Consider the following 20,511-nt stretch of genomic DNA (forward strand, 5'->3'; position numbering starts at 1 on the left):
AATACTCTTAACTCATAATCTAATGGAAATGGTTGTCCATAGCAACACGAGAGATTCAGGAGAGACACATACTTTACAATAAAGTCAACCAACACGAACGTTCTTAAGGATTCATTTTATTTAGTCATAGACTGTACCAGTCTCGATTGCTCTCATGACAAGCAAGTAGTTGCCTTGCGATTTAAACAATCAAATAAATAAATAAATAATGTCAGTTTGAACATGTTGCGCACAATATGTGTCCAACATTCATTTTATAAATAAAATAAATACAAGAAAGGATTTTACACCATCGTGAAATGATGATCAATACTAGGACCCATCTTTAGGACTTCTGCCTTGTGTTTTTGGCTTGACGTCTCCTGCGGTCCTTATTTTTGTCTTTTCTCTGCATTGCCGTCGCTTGCCTGTAGACGTGCTTCATCTCGTACAGTGCTTTGCGTTGGACCATCGGGTCATTTTCCTAAAACGGGAACACGTCTAGTTATATATTTCTAACAAACAAAGTAATAAAAAGTTTCAAGCTTATGCGATTAGAAGATGCTCTCGGTTGGCCTGTATACTCTATTTAGTGCTCAACTGATAGTTCACCCAAAAATGAAAATTCTTCTGATTTTCTTTTTGAATAATGTTGTTAACCGGCACCCATTCACTTGCATTGGTTTTGTGTCCATACAGTAGAAGTCAATAGGTGCCGCTTCTGTTCGGTTACCGGCTTTCTTCAAAATATATTTTTTGTGTGTTTTGCAGAAGAAAGACTTACAGGTTTGAAATGATGACACTATTTTCATTTATGGGTGAACTATCACTAAGCTTTGTTTGAATCTTCTGAAGCTATTGTCTCACCTTGATTGCCCATAAATCTTCCGCATAGGTCCTGAGCTCAGCGCTCTTTCCCGGGAAGTAGTTCTCTTGTAGTTTCCGCAGGTGCTCCAAAACATGTTCCAGGCGATCTTTCACATCCTCACTCTGGCTTTCATTTTTCATGCGGGTGAAGATCCTACTGTATGTATCTATTATAATACTCATAAGGAGCTTCTGTTCAGTTTCCTACAAAAGAAGAAGAATGATATCACTATTAATGCATTTTGTAATAGATTTAATTTAGACCATGATGGTGCCGAATCCTTGGATCATTGTGTAGTTGAGTATAGGTAAACTGTTTACCTCAAACTTCACCTTTAATTCTTTAAGGATCAACAGAAAGACAGGGTGTCCGTTGTGCAGCTCGCCAGCTTTCTCTCCCTGAAACAAATCAATCATGTGGAGGTCAACATTCAGACAGGTTACGGTTTGAGACTTTACACTTTGTCATTTAGAACTCATTTGGATGAGTGTTGTCGAGCATAATTATGACACTCAACCTACAGATGAGACAAAACTGGAAACTGCTGTTCCACCAAGCAACAAAGACCCACATATGGAGGTTTCAGACATATAAATGGTAGACCAGACTTCCTGTGTTATTCAGAGTATTTTTGTAACTTTCTTATATGCCGAATGAACAAACTGCAGAAAAAGTTGACTGATTCGCAAATCCCACCGTTCAACAAAGATCTAAAGTGCTTCTTGTTGGGCGTCTTACATCGCTGTGAAGGTTTTTGGCCTTTGTTTCAACTCCCTGTTATGGCAGTGTTAATCCAAACTGCTATACTTACGTAGTGCTTGTTGAGTTCCGAAATGCTCTCCTCCAGGTTTTCAGAGACGCTGGTCTCACACATCATCCATTGACAAGTCAGCAAACACATTCCTAAGAAAAGTGGCGTCAACTGAAACTCCATAGTTGTAGTCTGTAGTACTTCGTAGTAGAATAAGGTGCTCGCCAAAGTTGGTACTCCTATTGCCGAAGTAGCCCGTTAAGTCTTGCGGTACCCAATTGTGCTCGTGTCCTGCCTCTGGACTGAATGCATCAAACTGTTCGACTGGATGGGGTATTTATATGATGTGAGAGCGAGCGCGCAAGTTGTGATCGGCTGAAAAAGCCACACACTTCACACCTCTAAGTTTCCTTTAAATCAAATGCACCATGATACTGCTGAGCACCATCGAGCCCACCACGTGTTGTCTCTCCTGGAATCCCGTGGATGCCACTGGGCGGGGCTGTTGGTGGTTTTGTTGGTTGGGGATCTTTCATGTGATGCAAAGAAAGGTGAGGCCAATTTGGGCCTTGTCAAAATGATCTAGATACGCGTCTATGCATCTTTGACCGACTCATCGCTGCTCCAGCGATGCTGAAGTGTGAATGATTGCGAATAGGGAAGGAAATTGTGGTTTCAGTCTCATCTTGGGCTATTAAATGAAATTTTGGTGTCATCATTTATGTGATGAATAGATTTTTTTATAGACTTCTATATGCAGCTTCACAAGTCGAAATAAAGCATTTACTGTATGTTGTCAATATTGTCTGACTGTTTGAGAGAAGAGTATTCACCAGCTGTTTGTTGGGTATAATAGTGACCGAAGATGGTGATGTTTGGATATACAGTATCAAGGGAAAATAAACAGATACAGACAAATGATCTCAAAACCATTGATCTGATCTGCCACGTGGGAGGCAAACAGATGGTAAAGTTAGATGGTGTGGAGATAAAGAAAGACTTTTGCTCTTATGATGTCAGAAAACTTAAGTTGTGCTGTTGTGCGCAGGGGATGCAACCGGCTTTGAGGTTTTAGCACTGCATTAGCTCACCCCTGCACAGAGAGAGTCAAAAATGGAGAATGAGAGAGATATAGAGGTGATGGTGTGAGACAGGAAGGAGCATTTTACAATGAGGAAGCTAGTTTTCCTGCCTAAACGGTGAAGGTGATACTATGCAGTGCATTCAAGGTAAACGGCCACTTAAGTTATGTGTAAAATGTCTGAGGTCAGTGCATTCGATGCAAGTGAGATTTGCGAACCAATGATGCTAACTTTAGATTTCTTGGCTATTTTGCGAATACGTTTAATAATGCGGTTGGTGTCATACTCATTCTTATTGGATGTGTGAGGTCCATATCAGTTTTGGAAAAGTACTCCAGAACTGTGACTATACGGTATAGTGGTCACTTCTGGACATTGTCCATTAGGTTTGACAATCAGAAAGTATCTACATACTTATCTCTATTTTGAAAAGTATGCCTTTTTAATTCAAAATATGAAATGCAATTTACTGTTGGCTTTTGTGTTTACATATTAACAACATGGCAGCACCGTCTAAAGACCGTGACCGAGAACTTCCCACTCGATTGGCTTCCCTTTAATGCAAATTTTTCAATGTGAATAAACCACATTTTTGCATATACATACTAAAATATGTCGGAAAAGTTATGTCAGCTGTTAACTAGATACTCTGGACCTCAATGTTGAAGATGTGTCTCATTTCCAGTGTCACTGATGATGTCACATTGAGTTTTTTCCTGTGTGGCTGTGGTTGCCCTAGTAGAGAGGTGTTACCCCAAATCCACTAGAATGCCTCATACAAACAACGTGGAAACCGAAAGGATATTTCTTTTACGCACTTCTTAAAAAAACCTCTTAGTTTCGATGAATCAGCTCAAAATAAAAAAAATTGTAAATGATTTAAGTGATTTATATCTTTTTTCAAAAGTTAGCAATTTATCGCTAGGCAAGATTTGAAATGGCAGAAATGGCTTGTTTGACTTGAATAAACGTTGAATTCATTGCTCCCCTAAATTTTATACTAAGAAGCGCTGGGATTGAGAATCTAAACCAACAAGACAGACAAATAATTATAAAGAAGCTCTAAAACATTCGGGTGATGCTTTTTTTCTGTCAAGCATGTAAAAATGATCTGTGCACAACTGTTTGATACCAGTTTGTTTAACATCTGTTTACCCATTCATATACTTACTAGCTTCATAATGCAGTCCAGAGGGATATTCAGCGCTTTTTGTAGGTTATTGTTTTTTGAATAGATGACAACTGCATTGATGAACAGAACATTTAAAATCTGAAAAAAAGGGCAGAACAGAAATCCTACTATATTTAAATATGAAATTGGAGGCGGTCACGTGCATTAAGGTTGGAAGTTCTATTCATTTTGAAGTAGGAGTCCCATGTTCCCCCAATTCCCAGCCCTTAATATGTCTTGAACTTTGGTAGTTTCATTACTAGTTCATTTGCAGAATTAGACATATCCAACTGGCTTTTAAAGGTACAGTAAACCTTTTTTTATGGCAAAGCACATAAAATATGACTGAAACGTCATCATGAGAAAATGCACCGGTCTCTGCATCAATTTGAGACCCTAACCCAAACCGCATAAGTGTATAAACGTGGCACCGTTTGTTTAGCCAAACAGATAAGTTTGAGTCTGCTTGTCAGTCATTTTTGAGTGTTATAAATTTGCCGAATTAAGTTTTGTGACATGTTTTTGAGATGTGGGATTTAGGAGAGAGGAGGTACTATACAGTATGTTAATCCAGTTGCTATTGGTGACATGGCTAACAGGACCTTTCAATGGACACTGTAACGTCAATGATGCTCATAATACTCATACTAACCTGAGCAACGTTTGTGCATGTTTTGCATACAATACAATTTTGAATTACTTTTTTAAACAAGACAAAACATAAATTAATGTATTATTAGTTTTATTTGAATTGATCATACAGTCAGAAAAGCTCACCAAGTATATAATGCAAACAATCACCGGTACTGTACACTGTAAATGATGTAAACACACTTGTGATTGTGTGAAAATAAGTTAGATTTCAAGTTAGGTTCTGTTCTGTTACGGAGTTGTAGTTACTGTAGGTACATGATAAAACAAAAATAAATTAATATAACTAATAAATAATAAATAATACAATAGCAAGCCACTAGTATACAACAAGTTCAGACAGGTATTTGGTAATTTAAGGTGGATTTCCAGTTTCCTCAATGTTTTACGTTGTTGGCTTTATTAAACACCATGAGAAATTCATTGAGCAGCGCTCCTTGGACTGTGCCATTTTTCACCTGCGTGAGAACAAACAAAAACATCATAAGCAAACTTGAACCTTATTTATGAAGAAAGCGCTTGTGTTTAGTGCTGAGGTCACAGGTTTGATTTTCATTATAAAATGTTGTGTATACAATATACTTAAACTACAGGGGTGCCTGTTGAAATGCATATGAAAAAAAATGTAAATCTTTAACTTTTGTGAATAACTGCTTTCCTTTTTATTCTCACCTTGATCAAATGAATGTCCTGGAGATCTCTCAAAAGCTTATTTTCCTCGCTGTATTTATGTCTCAGATTCTTGACCTCGGTCATTATGCCTTCCACTCTGTCTTTCACTTCTTTTTTCTCAGACTTGTTCTTCATGTCTCTGAAGACTTCTTCGTAGATTTTCAACATTCCCTCTAGCATCATTGACTGACAGGTGCAGGAGCCCTTGGACTGAAATAAACAAACGTCATTAACATCACATGTGTGCTTTATCGCATTTTCAGCCTCATATGCTTAATGCTTAAGAATTAAATACTTACACTCCACTGTTGCAGAAACTGTGCAAAAACGGACCTCCCGACCCATTCTGCGCCATTTGTGTTCTATAGAAAGTGGATTTATTAGAATGGATTGTGCATTTCGCCCTTGACAAGAAGTTTATCTTAAACCACCAAAATGAAACCAGTATCTAAAATAAAACCCCATTCACCACATGGTCTGGCATGAGTCAAAGGATGCTTTCCGCTTACAAAGCACTAATAAATGCTGGTTAACACCCATGTCCTGCTATACACTATAGTATTGCGTTTGTTTACATGAAGGATTGTTTCGACTCATGCTAAATCTGGTAAATGCATTGTGCAATGCATGCGATAAAATGTTGCATTTCATAACGTCTCTAAAACCGCCTGTAGCTAGTATTAGCTTCAAACTGGAACAGTTATCAGTGCGATCTCAACTGATTCATTCTGTGCACACGTATTGACTTGCTCTTAATCGCACAGCATACATTTTCAAAGTCAGTGTAGAAGTTTAGGCCGATGGACGTTTACTTACATAATGCAATTGCAGCTTGGAGATATTTGCATTCAGTAATTCGTTGTCATATTTAAAACGTTGATGGTGGAATCCGTCGGTCACCCCAAGAGACACTAATAGAGGTCCGCATATCAGCATTATATGGAGCCAGGAATCCATTTTTTGTCTTGTCATGTTAACCGCCAACTTGGAATGTAACGTCCTGAGCTGATTCTACTCGGCAGGTGAGTGATGTGACGAGAGAAGGGTCGAGGGTTTATATACTGTAGGTGCACAGCCTAAAAAGAAGGCGTCAGGGGATGCGCTTGGGGTTTTGGGGTTTTTGTGGGCTACATTTCGATGAAGGTTTCCTTTAAATCAGAGATGCGATGCTGTTAAGTGAGTGACGTTGTATTAACATCAGTAGGTTTTGTTTTTGCGAGCCAAAAATTGGTCATTTTTGAGTGGCCATTATAGCACACATTGTGTCATGAGAGTAGGTTGGAGGCCTGTTGATATGAACACATGACTAATTTGGAAACTGAAGGTTGGGGTCCCCATCAGATTGTGATCAACTAGTTAATATCTAACGGCCATCTTTTCCATACACAAATTTTCCAGTTGCGGCTTTTCCAGATGTTTTCATATGTTTATTCTAACAGATTTTTGAATGTTCTGTAATGAAATTGATGGATTCCATCTCATTATGTTCAAGAAGATTTGTACTTTGTATGCATGCATGTGCTTCTCTTTTTATGCATCTGTGAATATCCAAGTGTTTGTGTGCACTTACGCATGCATTGTAATAAACAAACACATGAATAGATGCATAAGACTTTCAAATCACTAAATTGCTCGAAGCAACAAATAAAAATCTGATCCGTTAGTTGTACTTTCGATCCTGTATGCAGTTCCATTGTACTGGTAGTCATTTTGTGGTAATGTTCATTTGCTTAATTTACATTTTTACTGCCTGTGGCTGCTTAGTTTTTTCAGTTGAATTCCCCTGTCGCACAGATGCCGTGGTGCAGTAGCAAACAACGGTTCCCATGCATCATTTCAACCTCAAAAACCTTTATCTACATTTAAAACCATGATCTTTGAGTATGTTGGTGGGTGGGCTAAAGTGAATCGATTTTAGTTTGATTTGCAAGTAGAGTATGGGTTTCCTGAATTATATGCGTTCCCTGAATTATATGGGTTCTTTACATCAATATTTTCTAATGTTGGCAAAAGCTTAATGTTGCCAAAGCCATGGCTCAGCACCGGACACTCTCTCGACACATTGAAGACTTGGTGCTTACAAGGTTGATGCAGGTGAATTTAAGTCTTGGCATTGATGTGTCCGGTTTCCATCCTGTTGCAATCCCTGACAATTAATGTGTTTAATGTTATGTGGCTTCTTGGCTTTGAAAATCAGTATATTGTGAACCCAAATTCATGCACTTGCAAGGGTGTTGATCCACTAAACATTTGGTCACGTGACTCAATTCAACTGCAACATATACAATCACATTACAGTAAAAAGTGAACTTGTACAAGAGTAGTTGTTCTTCTAGCAACTGCCAAATGTAAAGGTTTGTAGGATTGTTTTCTTTTTCTGCACATTCCAGTTCTGAAATCAATGAGAACTTTATTTCTGTCATGACAACTCTCGGAGGGTTTAGCATGGTAGTGTACGGTACATGACATGTATTCGGTCTTGGTTGAATAGATCTGCTACGCTGCTGCTGATTTTGCGGTCGGAGCATGTATAGAGATTTGCTACAGCCAATACATCCTCAAAATGCTGCTGTTTGCATGCAAGGAATGTAACGTATATGAATAACCCGCATATAGCGTACCTGATGTCCTTGTAGCAGATCAATACAGGTGGAGCTGGGGAAGGAGGAGGGTTTCTTAACCGCACTGCACTGCTACGATAATCACTAGCCAAGATTGAATCATTGAGCAGCAAGCTCATTGATGTTGTTCCTCTGCATTGTTATCGTTATAGTTAGGGTCTGCAATATTTTATTTAGAAAGATTTCTCTATATTATCAGTCTGGATGCTTGCTGATTTTTGCTGTGCATTCTGGGATGTTTTAGGGAGTAAATGTTTCAGTGCACTGGATCAACTTCGAATGGGATACCAATAGAAATAACGAAATTTCAGAACAATATGATCCAGATACTCAAACTCCAGAAGGCCATCCTATGTTAAAAGGATATTTCTCACCAAAAGTGAAAATCGCTATTATTTACTGTGATCCAACCCACTGTTCTTTTTTTCTGTGCAACATAGAAGGAAATGTTACACAGAATGTAAAGCCTGAGCACGCTTACTTTATTATGATGTGACTGTTTTGAAGAAAACCAGAAGATACGCACTAACTCTCAGTACAGTGGAGTAGGGGTTCGAATTAAGGGGGAGCTGGGGTGGTCCCGGACCCCTCATTAGGTCTCAAAATTAATGATCTTGGTGTGCCCTGGTTTTTTATTTAAATTGACTAAATGCCAAAAAAGACTCAAATTAAAATGACATTGTTATCTGAAAAATCCATGCATGCTCAAGCCGCTACATTGAGTTAAATGAAGACATGTTCAGACAGAGATATCACGCTGGTGAAACTGGCAGCGTGCTCTCATATTCAAAGCGTTTATCTTAAAGACTTTCATATAAAAATTATAGCAACTGTTGAGTTTTATGTAAAATTTATCTCGCTTTTACTGATGCGACGAGGTACTGAGCCAAAAGGACATGGGTCTACACGTCTTTTGCTCTCCCCAAGAACGTGGTGTTTCTTTGCAAAACTGGTTTCCCCAAGAATATTTTGCGCTCCTTTCTGCAAACATGACCGCCGACTTTGACCATAAGGCTACCCTTCTGCTTTCGCCCCAAAGAAATGACATTTTGTTTTTCTCATTCTGCATAGGTTCATATGGATTATTTTCATATACTTGATCTACATTATCAGGAGATGAATCCCGTTTAAAGCTCTCATACGCTTTTAAACGGTGACTGGCTGGTCGATAGCGCTGCAAAAAAAAGAAATTTATCTTTCAGTCTCTCCCACATGTGGACCTCTTTGATAGATTATCAACATTTTAAGGACATTTATGCTCGTGATGTGGTCCAATTACTGTGATCCAAACTCTCATGTGATTGATGCCTGGCCTTTTTTTTCAGGGCTGGTTTATTAGATGCATTTGGCTTCATGTGGTGCTGTGCAGACTCATCTGCTTATATCAAAATAACAAAAACATGATTTCAGATCATTCCCGCGGCAATGCACTAGGGCAGGGGTATTCAATAAAAGTTCCAAGAGGTCCAGTATTTATTTTTTCATCCAAACGGAGGTCCAGGCAAATGTTTTTTGAAAACAACAAATGATAAATATTTAATCAATTTAGCCCACATGGATAGGTTTATATTTAAGATATAGGATTCTGTGGGCCACAGATAGAAGTCATGTGTGTGATATGGAGCATGGTTGTGAGTGAATATTTTTTTATGAGTGTGATAAAAATGGTACATTAGCTTGACATTTTTTGGTGAACTGATATTGCTATCCTCCATTGCTAATGTATCTAATAACTTGATTATTTGAGTAGCCTACAAATTCACACAAGATAGTCATCGTAACCAAATGACACTTTCCATTTTATATATTTATAATATAATCCTCGACAAGATGTGAAGGTGTAAATGCAGTATTCAGTATATTGTGATTGGTCAGATATGAGCATTTTGAATGTCAGTCTTTTGTATTGTTTAAATAGTTTTGGACTTTGTAAATGTATATGTTTTAATGAAACAAAAAGTCGTCATTTAAAGAATGTGTTTTTATTATAGAAACAGAGTCACTTCGTTTGGTTATCAGCAGCAAAATAATAATGAAACTTATTCAGTACATCAAAACATTACAGAACAGGTACACTTCAGTTAGATTAACAATGAAATAAGGTAAATAATGAAAAGGTAATAAATAATATAATTAAATAATTAATATTACAGCTAGCAAAACTTATAAAACAAGTCCGTTTTGTCGAACACTTGTTTCTTCATCCTTCATCTTGTTCTGGGCTTCTCTCTTGGTCTGCTTCTTTTCTCAATAGGCCAAATCAAACACCATGAGAAAGTCATTTAGTGCTCCCTTCTGGACCGTACCATTTTTCACCTGAGTGAAAACACACATATATCATGAATTACAATCTAAAAGTATACAACAATCACCTCTTATACTCAACATGCATTAACACATTCTCCAAACAGACATTAAAATCAATGGACAATATTTAGTGTCAATATTTATACCTTTATTAGGTTAATGTCCTGGAGGTCTTTCCAAAGCTTTTGCTCTCCATTGAATTTGCGTCTCAGCTTTTCTACCTCCTTCACTGCATTCTTTAGATTATTTTTGACTTCTTTCTTCTCAGAGTTGTTGCTCATCTCTGTGAAGATTTCTTCGTATAGTTTTAAAATTCTGTCGAGCAGCATCGTCTGACAGGTGCAGGAAGCCCTGGACTGAGAGAATCCCACGACCTTAACATCCATGTGCATTATCGGATTTTTCGACGGTTGAAGTTTCAAAAATACTTACATTCATCTGGTCCAGATAGGGAGAAAAAACAGGATTGCCGACCCATTCTGTTCCAGTTGTGTTCTGAAAAAAGTGAATATGAAATAGGCATTGTTAGAATGAATTGTGTATGTTTCATTTGTTGTGGTGTCTAAACTACACCATGATACCACCACACCTCATCTTTAATAATCTAAGATCAAACAAGGTCATCACTTGCGTGAGTTACCGGATACGTTCTGCTGTACACAATGCGGTGTGGTCCAATTTCTTTGCACTAGACAATATTTATTTTATGTTTTCATTGATTTGTGAATCATCGATTGTGCTTTAAAATCATAATCATATTTGTGATGTCATAAAAAAAATCCCTTTTCCCTAGGAGCTTGCTTTGCCAAACTGTTGCATAATGCAATCTAAAGTGATTCATACGTCTTGCAACAACGAAGTTGCTTGCAAACCTGCTGTGGAAGTTTCTAAGCTGCTGAAGGTCAAGTTTGTAGACGTTACTTACATAAAAGTTTTGGAGAGGGTGGATTATTTCCTCCAGCTGCTTCAGCGTCTTTTCCTTCTCCGTTTTGGACACGGGTAACCTGGATCCATCACTTCCTTGAAGAGATGTGATGAAGACGCACATCAGCACCACGTTGCGGCTTAAATTCATTATTCTTTTTGGAGTCTTGAGGAGCGAACTTCGCAGTTGGAGGCAGCGTTCCGATGTGATGTTTCTCTGAAGGTAACAGATGTCACTCAGATTGGGGTTGGGGGTTTATATAGGTGCACAACCCTAAAAGAACTACGCTATGAAGGTGGCAGGGGATGCCCATCTGGTTTTGGGGTTTCTGTGGGCTACTTTTCTACGAAGGTTTCCTTTATACAAGTAATGTCCTGCTTTTTTAACCAACCCCGCACCCTGAGGGCAATTTCAGAATTCACTTGGATTTGTATTACTGGCGATGGCAAAGAATGACCACAGTTGCAAACCAATCTTACAGACCTCTATGAAACTGGGTTTGGGCCCTGTTGAGCGGAACTCATGATGACTCAACTGGAAACTTGAAGTTGGGGCGCCATAAGATATTGTTTTATTGTTTGAGAAGATGGATCGTTTGACAGTCAGTAAAACTGACACAATCTCCCTGGAATTTGTAACCATTTTTTAAGGTTGCTGATCGTATGTTTTCAAACGATCCTATTCGTACTTTCTTTTCTAATAATTGCACGTTTTTGTACGACTTGCGTCTTACGAATACGCCACCGCATAAAATAGTTACGAATTCTAATGACATCAGTTTGCTTAAACAAGTCTGACCATTATAACAAAAGCATAATCTTGAGTCCCAATCGGTTCATTTGCATGCTTTTTGTGGTAAAATTGCTATATACAATTACGAATATATCATTGCCATTAAAGTAATGCTTTCAAACTTTCTGTATGGAGGTGAGAAACGCGCATTATGCGTGAAACATGCATACACATTGGGATGAGCATGTATTGAAAAAGTGCATTTCATAAGTCAGAAGTTTTGCACATGTGTGGATATATGTTCAACAATTACATTTTATGGCAAAGATGTTGTGATCACTAACATTGGAAATAACCAAATCTAATATTTTAACTTGAAATTTGCACGACTATTGCATTTGTGGTTAGTTTAATTTGCTTAACTTACATTTCTACTGTCTGTGGCCACATAGTTTTTTACTTGAAATCCCCTGCAGGGATACTGTGGTAGATTCAAACAACAGTTCTCTGAATCAGAACCTCAGAAACTCTCTTAAACACGTTTGTTTTTCCATATAAACCCTAATAAATATGTAGATGTGGTGGCATAATGCATGCAGCATTCCTGTAAGTGGTAGTGCACAGTGCTTGCAACAACAAGGTCAACGGTTCGATTCCCAGCGAATGCACTTGAATGCATGCAAGTGATCATTTGGGTAAAAGCATCTGTCAGATACATGAAGGAATGAATGTTGAGACATTTTGAGTCTTTTAAAACAATAAATGCTATTCATTTGTTTTTCAATATTAATTCATCTGTTCAACGATGCCTTCCTCGTGCAGAGAAAGGGCCCCAAAAAAGCATCGATTTAAAGCATCGATTCAACTTTGCATCTTCCTATTAGTCACCAGATTGTTAAGGTGGAAAACATACAGGTATGACTTCTGGGTCTTAACATATACTGCATATATTGCACCAATTGGCAATTTTATTACAGAAATTCAGTCATAAATAGTTTATTTACCCTTTTTAATCAAAAGCGCAGTCAAATTCTAAAACAATGTTTTGTTTAAAATCATAACAGTTTTACTGGTCATTAAAACTGACATGTTACAAGTTAATGTACCCACACATGTGCGTACACGACATGTGTAGACGAAAGAAAAAAATTACAGCAATTGTGTAATTTCCTAAGTAGCAGATGATGTATCCTCCTTAAATGCATTTTGGGGAATGTTGCCTATAACTATTGTTACTTAACAATGTTATCACCAAAACCATGAGCCAAATGGACTACTAATAGTTTCCACAAAGATTTAGGGGACATTTCTGTGACACTGACACAGAATTAACACTCGACCCAAACCTTTACCAACTGTGTCACGACAAAGTGAAACTGTGTCACAGCAAACATTTACTACGTCGCTCTTTATTCTATTGTTTGTTTTAATTCAACAACGTCTATAGTTCTATATTTGTTGTAATTGATAGACTCCTGTTATCAGTGATTCAAAAGACAAAACTAACAAAAAGAGTTTAATCGAGGACTCTCCAGGGTTCGTTCCTTATTGGAAAAGCGAGTGAGTTGGCTGTATTGTATGCTGAATCACTCAGTTGATGACTTAACAACTTCCTCCGCAGCCTCTCCGTATGCGTAGCAGTTCAACCGTGAGTTTCCAGAGCATGTTGTGGTTGGGAGTTCACTGAGCGGTACTGCTTCTTCACACAGCAGGCAGATTTCACTAAACCTCTAACTCATGGCTTTTCCTCTGTTGTAAGGAGGATTTGTGGTGGAAATTTACTATCATTTCCCATCTATTATCTCTAAGCAGTTATTACCTGTGAGGTTGACAGATTCTGACACAATTTTCAAATTTAATGTATACTGTATACATATCCTGTGAGTACGTACAATACGTTTGTAAATATTTGGTTACAAAGCATAATTATAAATATATAATTTTCAATATATTTATTTTGTTACAAATATATTCGCAGCACAACAATTTAGGTGAACGGCGGAATTAACATGAATTTCAAAATGTCTTCGTATTCTGCACTCTTTCCTCCTATTGATTTGAATGACAATGCGAACTCGATATGTCTCCAAGCTTTAGCAATCCCAGCATGCTTTGCGAATCTTCCAAAAGCATCTTGTGTAGGCCTACCTAATGAAAGCAAAAAATATATACGTAAATGTCATAAAGGTACTTTTGTAGCGTATTACTTTTTTTATTTACATTATAACATTTGTTTAAAAAACGTTTCAATGTGGATTTTGACTTTAAACTCATCTGCATATTAAAGCTCAATAAAATGAACGTTTTAACTTTTTAAATGACTTGTCACATACAAATATGTTTAACATCTGACAGCCTGTGTGATGTGCCATGTACTTTTGATGTAGGCCTAAGCAGCATTTTCAATTGTGCTTTAAAGTGCTTATGGGTGTTTGCGCGGTTAAGAATTTGCAAGAGATTGCGAAAAAGAATGTTTGTGTTTATTTGTGTACCTGTTTGTGTGCTTGTGTGTGAGCATGCATGTGCATGCCCGCGCTCTTTCGTTGCACCAGAACTGAGCATGGTCTGGGCTGTTTGGTGGCGATGTGAAAGAGAGGTTTGTGGTCTGCGTTTCAGGGTGCTGTGACTTCCAAGAACTGGCGCTGTATTCGGTGACAGTGATGGCAGAGTTTAATTAAGGTTTTGGAGTTTTTGGATCAGTTAACTTGGGGTGGATTACATTTATAGTTCATTCTTCTTCATGTTTAGTATCATTTTATACAAATTTTGTAAATATTTTTAGCTAAAGTTTAAAAAAGTTTGGGATTGATTTGGGGAAGATCAGATTGACATACAGTATATGTAGTTGTGACCAGTCACTGAAGACATTTTCACAGTGTACAGACTGACTAAAAACAGTTTGCAGACTGTAAGGGTTGGCACACAGACATGTATTGCAGAATATAAATATGTACATGTATATGCTCTAGTACTGCACATGTGGCACTAGATGGCGCCAGTGAAAAGAAATTGTGCAAATAAACTGAGGTCACACCAGTTGGCCTCATATATGAACCTTATGTTGAGGCTAAATTAAACTGGAGATGTTAAAAGACGCTTTACTTTTTGTGCTGAATTTGTTGTTTTGACTATTTGATGTATTTTTTTAATGAAATTTAAAAAATAATAGTCCTATTTTTATAATTCAAGGAATAAATCTCAATGTGTAAATATTAAGCTTAAAGATGGGATCATTTATAGTCCGCATTGACAGACAAGTTTATTTTATATAAAATAGATGTTCACAGACAATGATTACAGACAGTCGTACATCAAAGGATTTTATTCAATACTCTATTCTATATGACATGGCTAACAATGGTTATGCTTGTTTACTAACACAGTACAACTAACTGTTTACAGAAAGCGCTCACTCTTCATTTACAATTTAATACTAAAATAAATATATTTTCTTGGCATGACATAATTCTTTCATTTCAATTCCTAAACATTTTAATAACCTAATCCAAAGAATAAAATAACAAAACATACAAAAATAAATTATGGATTTGAAAATTAAGTTAAAAAGCAAATAAATATGCATACAATTCAATATCCTTCTCTAAACGCTGACACATTCTTTTTAATTACAAAACACATTTTTGATGAAAATACCAAATTGGCCAAATGCTAATGCAAAAAACATAGCAACTGTTGCTTAGTATCAGATTAAACTAGAATATGTCTTGTTCAGGATGTGGCAAATGTCATCTAGGAACCAAACAACTTTTGGATGTGGTCTGTCCATCATTGATAGAGGAAGTAATAGTGTTTTGTGTAACCCAAGCCACTGCGATATTAATTCTAATTTAAGATGATTTGTGTGCGTCTGTGTGTCTATAAATCCATCCTCAGCAGGCATTCAACATTACTGAATCTTCTTGTGTGATCTTCCTCTGTCCATAGCGAGACTGATCCAGACCAAGACATTCTGAAACTCGCTCACGGCTTTGTAAAGATCATCTGGTTTCAGCTGCAAAAGAATTATCAAAAGGATTACTGACAAATAAGCAATTTATTATACAATAATCTTAAGTATCTCAGAGTATAAAAAGAACAATTTGAAGACTTGCAAAGGCCTTCTAGTGTATTAAATAATATTCAAAGCCCACTTTCAGGTCATAATAAGATTAAATTCTTTGGAAGACTAAATAATTGTTCAGTTCCTCGATTAATAGCAACAGCTGATGAAAATGAACAATAAATTTGTCCATTTGTTTGTCGAGGTTGCACGTGTGCGTTACAGTGCCCGTTTAACAGAATTTGTTGCAGGGTCTGTGACGTGTTTGGAGAAATTACAAATGAAAACGGTTCAATTTCATGGAGTGGGTTGGTGTGAAAAGAAACTGTCATCGCAGACATCTACAAGGCAGCGGAAAATATCCGTAAGACCTCAGCGATGCATATATACACTAGAGAAATATATCATCGGTTTAGATGAAGGCCACATCTAGATTTGTAGTTGACTGAGGCCCCCTGGTGGGCCCACCTTAGTTCCCAACCAGGGGTTCTCACAATGTGGTCCACAGACCACTGGTTTTGTGTAAAGGATTTAAATCTGTCTGCGGGATATCTGGCTGACTTAAACAAATCTAAATAATAGAATAATTATACTTAAAACAAATACCATAAACGTTCAAAAATATTTTGCCGAAAATAAAATGTGAGATATCTGTAGGTTTATGTAACCGAATAAGGAATGGATTTCTCTTACCTTGCTAAAATTGTCCTCCATTTTTTTAAGATTCTCCCTTGCACAGCGAGATTGTATTTGTGGGCCTCTATTCACCTATATCAGGAAACAACAAAGAAGAGGTCATGATGTATGTGCATGAATTTGTGTATGTATGAGAACATAAAATACATGGTAGCTCCCAGAATTTGTTTTAGGATTTAATAACTGCAAATTTTAGAGACGTTATTAGGGTCTTACACATCGGTCCATGACATCCTTGAGCGTTCTGAAAGAATCCATAAAGATTTTCGGCCTTAGATGTGCATTGTTCTTCCACAACTTCTGGAATACATGGTCTTCGTAGATATCCAGCAGATGTTTGAAGTCAGCGATGTTCTGCCAGATTGTGAGCAAAAGTTTAGTTTGGCATAAAGGTTAAGATTATTACAGATTTTGTTATTCAGCATGTCAAACCAAAAGAGGTGAAAGAAAATGGGGCTAGTTGTCACCAGGGCAATATCTTCGTAAATAGTTAGTGTAGTTTGATGTCTTTGTTATTTTTTGTGCGTGTGTAGTAGTGAAAAAGGGTCTTAAAATAACCACTTTTCATTTTTATTGTTTAAAGAACCTTTGACTGAATTGTTCTCTGTGGAATCAAAAATGGTTCCTTTATGGCATCACAGTGAAGAACCTTTTGTACCACCCAAGAGTGCATATTTTTAAGAGTGTAATCGCAGGCTCCCACTGTGACAACTTGCCCCGTAACGCTGTGACAACATGCCCCAGAAAATATAAATGTGTTTTGACGTTTGTTCTATATGACGATGTTATATATGTATCGATGTAAATGTGCAATAAATATATAGACATGTTTGCTTACCTTGTAACATTTTTTATGCTTTCCCAATATGCGTTTTGAGGCTCTGTTGTCCTTCTGAAATGAAAGAACATTAGTGATGCATGGCAATCTCTTTAAAGCATAAACTGAGTTTGAAATAAATCCAGAATACTTACAGGTAGAGATTTGTGGATGTGTTTTGAAATATTTAGCATTTCTTTGATCATTGGGAAACGGATATGCTCCCTTAAGCACTCTTCCTGCTGGTGGCCTTGAGAGCAGCCCAGGATGGCACAGAGGGCCAGTAAGGTTATAATCCGCATCCTAGTTCAGTTTCAGAGATGACTGTCTCGAGCTGTGTTGACCTGCAGTGGATCGATGTGCTTTTAGACGATGTTATGCACACCTTTTATAGGTCCATACTTTCTGTCTGTAAAAAAATTCCCTCACTGACGCTTACGTTTTTCCCTGGGTTCAGTCACCTGTCGCGTTTTGCGGTTTTGTACACTAGATATAGAACGGTATAGTAAAGCGATTACTGGTTGTGAAGGCGCAAAATGTGCTCGTTCATGCATTTGAATCTAAAGTGGGTTTCCTTTGAAGCGAAAAAAAGCGGGGATATGAAACTTTTTTTTATCAACTGATATTGCAGACAAATGAAACGTATAGAGCATAGAAAAATATCCGAGTTGCAGTTTGATGTGAGTCACGTTTTATCAAATGCACGTATTTTGATGACTACGACCGCAACCACAACAAAATAATTAATTATTATTTGGAAAAAATATAAAAAAACATTATAGGTTATTATTCACACTATGATGTTCGTGTAGACTGCTTATTGATAAAGGTTAATTTAAACTATTTAAATTTGTGATTGGAGACTTCCATTATAAAATTAAATGATTTATTTTACAATGAACTTTTTATTTTACAATGAACTTGTACCCATGGGTTTTTGCCGGATTTAATAGCATATATTGACTTTAAATATTATGGTTCAACAGATACGAAATATGTATTGGAGACCAATGTGATTTTGTGTTTCCCACTGCTAAAAACGATGAAAAATGTCGTAAGGGTCGTGGACACCATGCTCACAACAAAGCCACAAAACCCGTCATTTATTTATTTGAAATTTATGAGCATAAAAATAAGTGTCAGCCACGTACACATTCGTTACATTTCTAACATAAACTATCAATTTAATTCAATTTACTAACAACTTATGTAATCATTTACATTTACCGAAACGAATTTTACCATGAAAAAACAAAATAGGGCTTAACCAGATCCTAAAACCAGGTCAGCTCCTTCAAGACTCAGCAAAGAACTAAACCTGACCCAGAAAGTGTTCTCACGAGCTGCCACATGCATCAATGATGACTCAGAGCGCGTGAGAATGGGTTTACATTAATTCGTAAAACTTTGCAGTGCATTTATTAAAACGCATTTGGAGAGCACATCCAAAGGGGCACCGTTACGGCCACGATGTTGTATAGGTTCATGACCAACATGTGCTCACACAAAACTGACTTTCCTGAAACAGCCCTATTGAAGGCCTTTGAAATATGGATAATCCTGAATAAAAACGCTTAACCTCGTCCGTTAAAATACTCTGTTTTTCAAAGCTGCAAATCGGAGTCATGATTTGGCATGAATCGGAAGAAAACACCTTCCCAATATCAATTGTGGCAGTACTGGGGCAACGACTGTAACCACAAGATCTGATAACATCAGAGGAGAAAGTTCAAAAAACCCATACTGTACACACCGAGAGAGAGCGAGAGAGAGAGAGAGAGAGCCTGCGCTAAAGTGATATGCTATTTTTGGAAACACTCCCAGCTTTGTTTGTGCGCGTTCAACAAAAGACAGGGAAACATGACACTGATTACCGTTCAGAGCGTACATTCCGTCATTTCTCATGCACGCGCACACGCGCGCACACACACAGGTGTTTTCCTTTCACAGGTGTCATAAGCATGCACATGTCCTACTAGACAGCATGTGGCGGAGTGGCCACTGTTCCAAGTTTTTACCCCCTGGGAATTTCATAACAATAAGCACCTTTGAACATACTGTGGTGTGAAAAAGTATTTGCCCCCCTCCGGATTTTTTGTTGTTGCATATTTGCCATGTTTAAATGATTCCGTTAATCAAACACATTTTAATAGTACTCCAAGAAAACCAGAGTAAATGCAAAATGCAGTTTTTAAATGGTTGTTTTATTTAAAGGGAAAAAAAGAATCCAAACATTTCTGACCCCATGTCTTTTTTAATTGCCCCCCTTGGAAAATGAAATAACTGTGATGCATTTAATATAATAATGAGTTAAATTTCACTAGCCACACTCAAGCCTAATTACTGCCAAACCTGTTGAATCAAGAAATCACATAAGAACCTGTCTGACAAATGGAAGTAGTCTAAAAGATTTCAAATATCAATACATTAATCCACGATCTAAAGAAATTCAAGAACAGATGAGGATGAAAACAATCGAAACTTATCAGTCTGGAAAGGGTTACAAAGCTAAGGCTCAGGGACTCCAGCGAACCACAGTGAGGGCCATTGTCCACAAATGGAGAAAGCATTGAACCGTGGTAAACCGGCCTACCAAAATTACTCCAAGAGCATAACGATGACTCGTCCAGGAGGACATAAAAGATCCCAAAACAACATCTAGAACTGCAGGCCTCTTCAGTTAAGGTCAGTTTTCATGATTCCACAATAAGAGACTGTGCAAAAATGGCATCTAAGTGAGTTCCAAGGCGAAAACTCCTGACCAAAAAGAACACAAAGGATCGTCGTGCATTTGCTAAAAACATCTTGATGATCCCCAAAACTTTTGGGCAAATATTCTGTGGACGGATGAGACAAAGGTTGAACTTTTTGGAAGGTGTGCGTCCCGTTACATCTGGCGTAAAACTAACAAAGTATTCATTAAAAGAACATCATACCAACAGTCAAACGTGGTGGAGGTAGTTTGATTATATGGGGCTGCTTTGCAGCTTCAGGATCTGGAGGACTGGTCATAATTGATGGGACCATGAATTCTGCGCTCTACTAGAAAATCCTTAAAGAGAATGTCCGGCCATCGGTTTGTGACCTCAAGCTTAAACACACTTGCCACTTGCGTTATGCAGCAGGAAAATGATCCAAAACACTCCAGCAATTCCACCTTGGACTGGGTAAAGGATTTG

The 20,511-nt window shown here is 37.5% G+C and overlaps 4 protein-coding genes across 4 annotated transcripts; all 4 read right to left on the reverse strand.

Annotated features, from left to right (window-relative positions):
- Positions 1–218: 218 nt before the first annotated feature.
- On the reverse strand, positions 219–1,886 carry ifng1 (interferon gamma 1). Its single transcript, XM_056748836.1, has 4 exons — positions 1,659–1,886; positions 1,168–1,245; positions 847–1,050; positions 219–463 (listed from the first exon to the last, which is right to left on the reverse strand). The coding sequence occupies exons 1-4, from the start codon at positions 1,779–1,781 to the stop codon at positions 326–328; spliced, it is 543 nt and encodes a 180-aa protein (XP_056604814.1). The 5' UTR covers positions 1,782–1,886; the 3' UTR covers positions 219–325.
- A 2,850-nt stretch (positions 1,887–4,736) lies between these two features.
- On the reverse strand, positions 4,737–6,182 carry LOC130421255 (interferon gamma-related-like). The gene is made up of 4 exons (XM_056749045.1): positions 5,991–6,182; positions 5,474–5,536; positions 5,175–5,384; positions 4,737–4,960 (listed from the first exon to the last, which is right to left on the reverse strand). The coding sequence occupies exons 1-4, from the start codon at positions 6,144–6,146 to the stop codon at positions 4,880–4,882; spliced, it is 510 nt and encodes a 169-aa protein (XP_056605023.1). The 5' UTR covers positions 6,147–6,182; the 3' UTR covers positions 4,737–4,879.
- Positions 6,183–10,042: 3,860 nt separating this feature from the next.
- On the reverse strand, positions 10,043–11,177 carry LOC130421239 (interferon gamma-related-like). Its single transcript, XM_056749022.1, has 4 exons — positions 11,028–11,177; positions 10,535–10,597; positions 10,249–10,458; positions 10,043–10,111 (listed from the first exon to the last, which is right to left on the reverse strand). The coding sequence occupies exons 1-4, from the start codon at positions 11,175–11,177 to the stop codon at positions 10,043–10,045; spliced, it is 492 nt and encodes a 163-aa protein (XP_056605000.1).
- A 4,489-nt stretch (positions 11,178–15,666) lies between these two features.
- Positions 15,667–17,744, reverse strand: il26 (interleukin 26). The gene is made up of 5 exons (XM_056749023.1): positions 17,488–17,744; positions 17,354–17,407; positions 16,732–16,869; positions 16,513–16,587; positions 15,667–15,771 (listed from the first exon to the last, which is right to left on the reverse strand). Exons 1-5 carry the CDS (start codon positions 17,632–17,634, stop codon positions 15,667–15,669), a joined length of 519 nt encoding a protein of 172 aa, XP_056605001.1. The 5' UTR covers positions 17,635–17,744.
- Positions 17,745–20,511: the final 2,767 nt, after the last annotated feature.

This window comes from Triplophysa dalaica, chromosome 5 (genome assembly GCF_015846415.1).
Source record: "Triplophysa dalaica isolate WHDGS20190420 chromosome 5, ASM1584641v1, whole genome shotgun sequence".
NCBI lineage: Eukaryota > Metazoa > Chordata > Actinopteri > Cypriniformes > Nemacheilidae > Triplophysa > Triplophysa dalaica.